Source organism: Myiozetetes cayanensis, unplaced genomic scaffold (genome assembly GCF_022539395.1).
Source record: "Myiozetetes cayanensis isolate MyiCay16 unplaced genomic scaffold, myiCay2020 scf167, whole genome shotgun sequence".
NCBI classification, from domain to species: Eukaryota; Metazoa; Chordata; class Aves; order Passeriformes; family Tyrannidae; genus Myiozetetes; species Myiozetetes cayanensis.
Window position 1 is genome coordinate 252 of NW_026087348.1, and position 11,003 is coordinate 11,254.

At 63.1% G+C, this 11,003-nt stretch overlaps 1 protein-coding gene across 1 annotated transcript; it reads left to right on the top strand.

Moving 5' to 3' along the window:
• Positions 1–505: 505 nt before the first annotated feature.
• Positions 506–7,868, top strand: LOC126638147 (low-density lipoprotein receptor 2-like; the record flags this gene model as incomplete). Its single annotated transcript, XM_050311793.1, has 8 exons — positions 506–650; positions 2,375–2,476; positions 3,003–3,142; positions 3,772–3,931; positions 6,002–6,139; positions 6,248–6,304; positions 7,313–7,367; positions 7,841–7,868. Coding segments are annotated over 8 exons (825 nt in total), but the record flags the coding sequence as incomplete, so codon positions are not given.
• Positions 7,869–11,003: the final 3,135 nt, after the last annotated feature.

Below are 11,003 nucleotides of genomic sequence, written 5' to 3' on the forward strand. Positions count from 1 at the left end.
GCTGGTTTTGGGCTGTTTCAGGGTGGTTTTTGGGTGTTTTGGGGCTGTTTTGGGTGTTCTGGGGTGTTTTGTGCTGGTTTTGGGCTGTTTTGGGGTGGTTTTGGGTGTTTTTGGGCTGGTTTTGGGCTGTTTCAGGGTGGTTTTTGGGTGTTTTGGGGCTGTTTTGGGTGTTCTGGGGTGTTTTGTGCTGGTTTTGGGCTGTTTCAGGGTGGTTTTTGGGTGTTTTGGGGCTGTTTCAGGGTGTTTTTGGGTGTTCTGGGTGTTTTTGGGCTGTTTTGGGATGTTTATGGGTGTTTTTGGGCTGGTTTTGGGCTGTTTTGGGGTGGGTTTTGAGTGTTTTGGGCTGTTTTGGGTGGTTTTGGTGTGTTTTAGGGGTGTTTTTAGGCTGTTTCGGGTGTTTTAGGGGTGTTTTGGGGTGTTCTCGGTTGTTGTGGGGTGCAGGGGGGGTCGTTCCCCTCCGTGGGTGACCCCGGCCTCTGCCCCCAGGCCCCCGGGACCCTGCTAGTGGCCACGAGGCACGAGGTGCTGGCCCTGGGGGGCTCCGAGCCCCGGGTGCTGCGGGGACCCCTCAAACACGTCCAGGGGCTCCAGGTGGGCGTGCAGGGGGGGTCCCTGTTCTGGGGGGACCCCAGCCAGGGGCTCATCTACAGGTGAGGGACCCCCCGAGAGCCCCCGGGATCCTGAACCCCCCTGGCACCCCCAAACCTTCCTGGGACCCCCAAACCTTCCTGGGACCCCCAAACTTTCCTGGGACTCCCAAACTTTCCTGGGACCCCTCAAATGTTCCTGGGACCCTCAACCTCCCGGGACCCCAAACCTTCCTGGGACCCCCTGAACCTTCCTGGGACCCTCAACCCGCCCCCAGGACCCCCAAACCTTCCTGGGACCCTCAAATGTTCCTGGGACCCCCAAACCTTCCTGGGACCCCCAATCCCCCAACACCCCCTTTCACCCCAATGACCCCAATAACCCCCTGTGCCCCCAGAGCCCCCAATGACCCCAATAACCCCCAATGACTCCAATGACCCCCTGTCCCCCCTTTCCCCCAGAGCCCCCAATAACCCCCTTTCCCCAGAGCCCCCTAATGACCCCAATAACCCCCAATGACCCCCTGCCCCCTTTCCCCCAGAGCCCCCAATAACCCCCCTGTCCCCCTGTCCCCCAGGGCCCCCAATAACCCTCTTTCCCCCAGAGCCCCCAATCCCCCTGTCCCCCAGGGCCCCCAATAACCCTGTCCCCCAGGGCCCGCTGTCTCCGGGCCGGCGGTGCCGCTGGGGTGGGGGGTCGGGGGTCCCTGAGGGGCTGGCCCTGGACTGGCTGCAGGGCTCCTCTGCTGAGCAGCCCCTCGGAGGCCCTCAGCGTGTGCCCCCCTGCCGGGGCAGGGCCAGGACCCTGCTCAGGGACCCCGGGCTCAGCCCTGGGGCATCGCCGTGGACCCCTAAATGGAGTGCGGGGGGAGGAGGGGGGACAGGAGGATGAGGAGGAGTCTAGGGGGATGGGGAAATGAGAGTCACAGGGATGGGGGGCCCTGAGGGCATCGCCGTGGACCCCTGAGCAGGTACGGGGGGGAGAGGGGATGGGGGAAATGGGGTCACAGGGGATGGGAGGCCCTGAGGCATCGCCGTGGACCCCTAAATGGGTACGGGGAGGGAGGGGGATGGGGAGGAGAGGGTCACAGGGGATGGGGGCCCTGGGGCATCGGCGTGGACCCCTGAGCGGGTACGGGGAGGAGGGACAGGGGGATGGGGGAAATGGGGGTCACAGGGGGATGGGGGGCCCTGGGGCATCGCCGTGGACCCCTGAACGGATGCAGGGGAGGGGGGATGGGGGATGGGGGGATGGGGGGATGGGGAGGGGGTCACAGGGGATGGGGGCCCTGGGGCATCGCCGTGGACCCCTGAACGAGTGCAGGGGGGTGGATGGGGGGACATGGGGGGCACAGGGGGATGGGGGAGGGACGGGGGGATGGGGAGGACAGGAGGGACATTGGGGGATGGAGGGGGTCACAAGGGGGCAATGGGGCAGTGGGGGGTCACAAGGGGGGACAGGGAATGGGGGGACAGGGGGAGGGGACAGGGGGATTTGGGGGGACAGGAGGGACATGGGGAGATGGAGGAGGGTCACAAGGGGGTCACAGGGGGACAGGGGGTCACAGGGACGGGACAGGGGGATGGAGGAGGGTCACAAAGGGGGTCACAGGGGATGTGGGGGGTCACAGGGAGGGGACAGAGGGTCAAGGGGGTCAATGGGGCAGTGGGAGGTCACAAGGGGGCACAGGGGGATGGGGGGGTCACAAGGGGGCCCAGTTCCTGGTGCCTCCCCAGTGCCCCCCCAGCGACCCCAGTGCCCCCCCCCAGGTACCTGTACTGGGCAGACTGGGGGTCCCGCCCCCACATCGCCCGGGGGGGCCAGGACGGGACCCCCCCAGTCCCGCTCGTCACCGAGGGGGTGGAGAGGCCCCAGGGGCTGGCGCTGGGTGAGACCCCCGGGGGGGACCCCAAAACTGCCACTGGGACCCCAAACCCCTCACTGTGACCCCAAACCCAGCCCTGTGACCCCAAACCTGACCCTGTGACCCCAAATCCCTCCCTGTGACCCCAAAACTGTCACTGGGACCCCAAATCCCTCCCTGTGACCCCAAACCCAGCCCTGTGACCCCAAATCTGTTCCTGTGACCCCAAATCTGTCCCTGTGACCCCAAACCTGTCACTGTGACCCCAAACCTGACCCTGTGACCCCAAATCTGTCCCTGTGACCCCAAATCCCTCCCTGTGACCCCAAACCTGACCCTGTGACCCCAAACCTGGTCCTGTGACCCCAAATCCCTCCCTGTGACCCCAAATCTGTCCCTGTGACCCCAAACCTGCCCCCCTCCCCCAAACCAGTCCTCCCAGCGCCTGTACTGGGTGTCCCTGACCCCAAACCTGCCCCCCCTCCCCAGACCAGTCCTCCCAGCGCCTGTACTGGGTGTTCCTGACCCCCCCTGTGCCCCCCCTCCCCAGACCAGTCCTCCCAGCGCCTGTACTGGGCCGACGGGCGCCTCCACAGCGTGTCCAGCGTGGCCCTGGACGGGAGCGGGCGCCGCACCCACCTGAGGGACCCCCAGCACCTGGGGCAGCCCCTGGGCCTGGCCGTGTTCCAGGTGAGACCCCAAATCCCCCAGGACCCCCCAAATTCCCTGGGACCCCCCCAAATTCCCTGGGACCCCCAAATTCCCCTGGACCCCCAAATTCCCCTGGAGCCCCCAAATTCCCAGGACCCCCAAATTCCCGGGACCCCCAAATTCCCTGGGACCCCCAAATTCCCCTGGACCCCCAAATTCCCTGGGACCCCCTCAGTGTTCCCCCATCCCTGGGACCCCCAAATTCCCCAGGACCCCCAAATTCCTGGGACCCCCTCAGTGTTCCCCCATCCCTGGGACCCCCAAATTCCCTGGACCCCCAAATTCCCCAGGACCCCCAAATTCCCTGGGACCCCCAAATTCCCAGGACCCCCCAAATTCCCTGGCACTCCCGAATCCTGGGACCCCCCATGGCCCTCCCCATCCCTGGGACCCCAAATTCCCGGGACCCCTTAAATTCCTGGGACCCCCAAATTCCTGGGACCCCCATGGCCCCCCATCCCCTGAGACACCTCGAATCCCCAGGACCCCCGCCCCAATACTCTCCACGGGACCCTCTCCCAACCCCAGGGACACCCCTGGGACCCCCAATTCCCCTGGATGCCCCCAGTGACCCCCCAGTGACCCCCAATGACCCCCGTGTCCCCCAGGGCTGGGCCGTCTGGACCGACCCCCCCCGTGGGGCCGTGGTTGCCGCCCGGCTCGGGGGGGGCTCCGAGGGGGGGTCCCCTCTGCCCCCCAGGGTGGTGGCCCAGGAGCTCTTCAGCCCCGAGGCCGTTGTGGTGCTGCACCCTGGGACACAGCCCCCAGGTAAACACCCCAAAAACACCCCAAAACACCCTAAAAACACCCCAAAACACCCCAGAAACACCCCAAAACACCCCAGAAACACCCCAAGAACACCCCAGAAACACCCCAAAACACCCTAAAAACACCCCAAAACACCCCAAAACACCCCAAAAACACCCTGAAAACACCCCAGAAACACCCCAAAACACCCCAGAAACACCCCAAGAACACCCTAAAAACACCTCAAAAACACCCCAAACCACCCCAAAAACACCGAAAAACACCTCAGAAACACCCAGAAAACATCCTAAAAACACCCAAAAACACCCCAAAACGACCCAGAAAACACCCCAAAAACACCCCAGAGACACCCCAGAAACACCCCAAAACCACCCCAAAACACCCTTAAAACACCCAAAACCACCCTAAGAACACCCCAAAAACAGCGCAGAAACACGCCAAGAACACCCTAAAACCACCCCAAAACCACCCCAAAATCACCCCTAAACACCTCAAAAAACACCCCAAAAACACCCCAGAGACACCCCAAAAACCATCCCCGAACACCCAGAAACATCCTTCAAAAACACCCCCAAAGCACCCCGGGTAACCCCCCCAAAACCCCCCCAAAACTACCCAAAAAACACACAAAAAACACCCCAAGCCCCCTAAAAATCACCCCAAAAAAACACCCTCAAAACACCCCAAAACATCCCCCCAAAATACCCCAAAATTACCCAAAAACACTCCCCAAAAACACCCCAAAAACATCCCCCAAATCCCCCCAAAATATGTCTCCAAAACACCCCCATGTAACCCCCAAAACACCCCCAAAAACACCCCAAAAATCCACCAAAAGCACCCCCAAGTAACCCTCCCCAAACACCCCAGAAACACCCAAAAAACCACCCCAAAACATCTCCCCAAAACACCCCCAGATAATCCCAAAAAAACATCCCCAAACCACCCCAAAACATCCCAAAAAACTCTCAAAACATCTCCCCAAAACACCCCCAGGTAACCCCCTGAAAACGTCCCAAAACACCCCAAAAAACACCCCAAAAACACTCAGAACATCCCCCAAAACATCCTCCAAAAACACCCCCAGGTGACCTCCCAAAACCACCCCAGAATTACCTAAAAACACTCCCCAAAACCACCCCAAAACCACCCCAGAATTACCCAAAAATGCTCCCCAGAAACACCCCAAAACCACCCCCAAAATTACCCAAAAACACTCCCCAAAACCACCCCAAAATTATCCAAAAATGCTCCCCAAAAACACCCCAAAACCACCCCCAAAACCACCCCAAAATTACCCAAAAACACTCCCCAAGAACACCCCAAAACCACCCCAAAATTACCCAATAATGCTCCCCAAAACCACCCCAAAAACATCACAAAATTACCCAAAAACGTTCCCCAAAAACACTCCCCAAAACCACCCCAAACCATCCCAAAACATCCCCCCAAAACACTCCCAGGTAACCCCCCAAAACACTCCCCAAAAACACCAAAAAAACACCCCCAAAATACCTGAAAAACACCCCAAAAACACCCCACAAGGACACCCCCAGAACACCCCAAGGTCACCCCCAAAACCACCCCAAAACACCCCAAAACCAGCCCCCAATCTCTCCCAAAAAACACCCCCAGGTGACCCCCAAAACCACCCCAAAACCACGCCAAAACCAACCCCAAACCCCCCCAAAACCACCCCAAAAACACCCCAAAACCAGCCTCCAACCCCCCAAAAACACCCCCGGGTGACCCCCAAAACCACCCCAAAAACACCCCAAACCAGCCCCTAAACCCCCCCAAAACCACCCCAAAAACCAACCCCTAAACCCCCAAAACCCCCAAAACCACCCCAAAACAACCCCAAACCCCCAAAAACACCCCAGGTGCCCCCAAAACCACCCCAAAAACAACCCCAACCCCCAAAGAAACCCCAAACCCACCCCAGATAACCCCCAGAACATCTCCCAAGATCCCCCAAAAACACCCCAAATTCATCCAGGGACGCCCCAAAACCCCCTGTGCCCCTCCCCCTCACCGGTGCCCCTCCCCTCAGCCGTGCCCCTCCCCCAGGTCCGAACCGCTGTGAGGGTCGGGGGTCTCTGCTCCTTCCTCTGCCTCCCCTCCCCACCCGGGACCCCCGAGCCCCCGTTCCGCTGCGCCTGCCCCGACGGGAGCGCCTGGACAGCGATGGATTCACCTGTGTGACAGGTAAAGCTGAGACCCCAAAACCTCCCTGAGACCCCCAAAACCCACCCTGAGACCCCCTGAACCCCCCAACACCCCCTGAGACCCCCAAACCCACCCTGACCCCCTGAGCCCCCAACACCCTCGACGGGGAGCGCCTGGACAGCGATGGATTCACCTGTGTGACAGGTAAAGCTGAGACCCCAAACCCTCCTGAGACCCCCTGAGACCCCTGAACCCCCCAACACCCCCTGAGCCCCCAAACCCCCTGAGCCCCAAAACCCACCCTGACCCCCGAGCCCCCTGTCTCGCTGCGCCTGCCCCGATGGGGAGCACCTGGACAGTGATGGATTCACCTGTGTGACAGGTAAATCTGAGACCCCTGAGACCCCTGAGACCCCTGAGACCCCTGAGACCCCCTGAGACCCCCAAACCCACCCTGACCCCCAAACCTCCCTGAGACCCCCAAAACCCACCCTGAGCCCCTGAGCCCCCAACACCCCCAACGGGAGCGCCTGGACAGCGACGGATTCACCTGTGTGACAGGTAAATCTGAGACCCCCAAACCTCCCTGAGACCCCCAAAACCCACCCTGAGCCCCCAAACCCCCTGAGCCCCCAAAACCCACCCTGACCCCCTGAGCCCCCAGCACCCCGACGGGGAGCGCCTGGACAGCGACGGATTCACCTGTGTGACAGGTAAAGCTGAGACCCCTGAGACCCCCTGAGACCCCCTGAGACCCCCTGAGACCCCCAAAACCCCCTGAGCCCCCAAAACCCACCCTGACCCCCTGAGCCCCCAAAACCCAACACCCCAGCACCTGGACAGCGATGGATTCACCTGTGTGACAGGTAAAGCTGAGACCCCTGAGACCCCCTGAGACCCCCTGAACCCCCAACACCCCTGAGACCCCCTGAGACCCCCAAACCCACCCTGAGCCCCCAAACCCCCCAAATCCCCCTGAGCCCCCAAAACCCACCCTGAGACCCCAAACCCACCCTGACCCCTGAGCCCCCAAACCCCTCTGAGACCCCCTGTACTCCCCAAAACCCACCCTGAGCCCCTGAGCCCCCAACACCCCCTGAGCCCCCAAACCCCACCCTGATCCTTCTACCCCCAAACCCCCTGAGACCCCCAAACCCCCACACCTCCCCCTGTGCCCAGGTGACCCCAATTTGTCCCCCTGTGTCCCCCCAGACCCCCGGGAACTTCAGCGGGACCACCACGAACAGCTCAGCAGGGGAGGAGACAGGTAACGACCCCCAGACCCCCTGAGACCCCCTGAGACCCCTGAGACCCCCCAGACCCCCCAGACCCCCTGAGACCCCTTTCTGACCCCCGAGACCCCCAGTCCTGCTGCTGCTCCTGGGGGTCCTCAGAGGTCTCTGCGGGGAGCCCCCACTTTGGGGGCTCCCTGATCTCCCCTCCCAAAAAACCCCACCTGAACCTTTTGTCTCCCCAGACCCCCGGGACCCCAAAGCTGACCCCGAAACCCCGGGAACTTCAGCGGGACCCCCACCAACAGCTCGGCGGGGAGGGGACAGGTGACGACCCCCAGACCCCCCAGAGCCCCCGAGACCCCCCAGACCCCTGAGAGCCCCCAGACCCCCTGAGACCCCTCTGACCCCCTGAGACCCCTCTGAGACCCCTGAGAGCCCCCAGACCCCTGAGACCCCTGAGACCCCCTGAGAGCCCCCAGACCCCTGAGACCCCTCTGACCCCCAGACCCTCTGAGAGCCCCCAGACCTCCTGAGACCCCTCTGACCCCCTGAGACCCCTCTGAGACCCCCTGAGAGCCCCCCAGATCCCCTCTGACCCCCAGATCCCCTGAGACCCCTCTGACCCCCCAGACCCTCTGAGAGCCCCCAGACCTCCTGAGACCCCTCTGACCCCCTGAGACCCCTCTGAGACCCCTGAGAGCCCCCAGATCCCCTGAGACCCCTCTGACCCCCTGAGACCCCTTGAGACACCCCAGACCCCCTGAGACCCCCTGAGACCCCCTCTGACCCCCAGACCCCCTCTGAACCCCCAGACCCCTGAGACTCCCGGAGACACCCCCAGACCCCCTGAGACCCCTGAGACCCCCTGTGACCCCCCAACCCCTCCCTGAGTCCCTTTGACCCCCAAACCCCCGTGCCCCCCTTGGCCCCCCCATTTCTCCCCAGGTGCCTCGGGGGTCCCGGGGTCTCTGCTGGCTCTGGGGTGCTGCTGCCCTCGGTACGACCCCAAATTGGGGAGGGGGTGGGGGCGGGCACCCTGAATTTGGGGGTGGGGATGGGAAAATGGGGGTCAGCAGTGGGGGTCTGGGTGGGAGGGCCCAAATTGGGGGTCCCCAAAGGATGGGGGGCTCCAAAATGGGAGGGGGATGGGAGGCAGGAGGGGAAAATGGGGGCCTCATGTCCCCCCAGCCCTGGTGCTGCTCCTGGGGGCCCTGGGGGGTTTGGGGGTTTGGGGTGTTTGGGGGGCTCTGGGGGTTCTGGGGTGTTTCTGACCCCCTGTCCCCCCAGCCCTGGTGCTGCTCCTGGGGTCTCTGGGGGCTCTGGGGGTTTGGGGTTCTGGGTAGTTTCTGACCCCCATGTCCCCCAGCCCTGGTGCTGCTCCTGGGGGCCCTGGGGGCTCTGAGGGCTCTGGGAGGTTTGGGGGCTCTGGGGGTCTGTGGGTATTTTTGGACCCCTTTAACCCCCATGTCCCCCAGCCCTGGTGCTGCTGTTGGGGGCCCTGGGGGCTCTGGGGGTGGAGGCGCGCAGCATCAACAGCATCAGCTTCAGCAACGCCGCCTTCCGCAAGGGGCCCTGGGACCCCCGGGATGGGGGTTGTCTGGGACCCCTGGTGAGTGGGGGGGGCCCTGGGACCCCCAGCGAGGGGGAAACTGGGACCCCCTGGTGAGTGGGGGGCTCTGGGACCCCTAGTGAGTGAGGGGGCTCTGGGACCCCTGGTGAGTGGGGGCTCTGGGACCCCTGGTGAGTGGGGGGCTCTGGGACCCCTGGTGAGTGGGGGGCTCTGGGACCCCCACGAGGGGGGCCCTGGGACCCCGGGATGGGGGTGTCTGGGACCCCTGGTGAGTGGGGGAAGGTCCATAGGGTCACTGGGGGGTTCTCTGGGGTCTCTGGGGGTCTTTGGGTTCTCTGGGGGTCTCTTTGGGGTCTCTGGGAGTCCATGGGGTTCTCTGAGGGGGTCTCTGGGGGGTTCTCTGTGGGTCTCTGTGGGGGTCTCTGGGGTCTCTGGGGTCCATGGGGGTCTCTGTGGGGTCTCTGTGGGGGTCTCTGTGGGGTCTCTGGGGGTCCCTGGGGGTCCCTGGAGGGGTCTCTGGGGGTCTCTGTGGGGTCTCTGGGGGTCTCTGGGGGGCCCCTGGGGGTGTCTCTGGGGGTCTCTGGGGGTCTCTGGGGTCCCTGGGGGTCTCTGGGGGTCTCTGACCCCCCCTCCCCCCCAGCAGCCGCTGACTCCGGGGGACGACGAGCTCTGAGGGTTTGGGGGGGGGCCGAGACCCCTCCCCACCCCCACCATGAGACCCTCTGAGACCCCCCCCGAGCCCCGGGGGGGGCGGTGACACCGGGGGGGACCCCGGGAGTGAGAGCGGGGCCTGGGGGGGAACACCTGGATGGAGCTGGATACACACCTGGACACACCTGGATGGACCTGGATGGACCTGGGAACATCTGGGAACACCTGGATGGACCTGGATACACACCTGGATACACCTGAGAACACTTGGATGTACCTGGGAACACCTGGATGGACCTGGGAACATCTGGGAACACCTGGATGGACCTGGATACACACCTGGATACACCTGAGAACACTTGGATGTACCTGGATACACCTGGATGGACCTGGGAACATCTGGGAACACCTGGGAACATCTGGATGTACACCTGGATACACCTGAGAACATCTGGATGTACCTGGGAACACCTGGACACACACCTGGATGCACCTGAGAACAGCTGGGAACATCTGGATACAACTGAGCACAGCTGGACACACACTTGGATGCACCTGGGAACACACCTGGACACACCTCGATACACTTGAGCACAGCTGGGAACACCTGGATACATCTAGATACACCTGGATACACCTGGGAACATCTGGGAACACCTGGACACACACCTGGATGGACCTGTGTGTGCCTGGACACACCTGAGCATGGCTGGGAACACACCTGGATACACCTGGGAACATCTGGGAACACAGCTGGGAACACCTGGACACACCCCTGGCCACACCTGTGTGCACCTGGGAGAACCTGGACACACCTGGGGACTCACCTGAGCACACCTGGACACACACCTGGACACACACCTGTCCCCACCTGTCCCCACCTGTCCTGACCTGCCCCCCCCACCCCGGTGCCCTGGGTCGGTTCCTTGGTGATTGTTTTGTATTTTTTTTAACCAAAAACTGTGAATTTCACCCCAGAACCGCTGCCAGTGGGGGGAGGGGAGGGGCCCGAATTTGGGATGCTCCGCCCCGCCCCCCCCAATAAAGGTTTATTTATTGACCCCCCGGGGCTGAACTGGGACAAACTGGGAGGGACTGGGTGGGGAAATGGGCGGGGCCTGCGGCCCCTCCCGCTCGCTGATTGGTCGCCTTTTTCCCCCCTAAACGGCCGCTCGCCGCTGATTGGCCACTTTGCACGCGCCTCAGCGCGCCATTGGCCGCCGGTGCTGCCAATCGCGCCCCCCGCGCGCTCCCATTGGCTGAGGTCGCTTCCCGCCCGCCCCGTGATTCCCGCGCTCGGCATTCCCCGGGCTGGCCCCGCCCCCTTCCAGGGGCTCGGCGAATAGGAACGCGCCGGGAGCGCTGCGCGGGCTCTCATTGGCCGCGCCCGCCGCCAATCACATCTCGTGCTCCGCCCTCTCCGCGCCACTTCCGCTCCCCCGCAGCA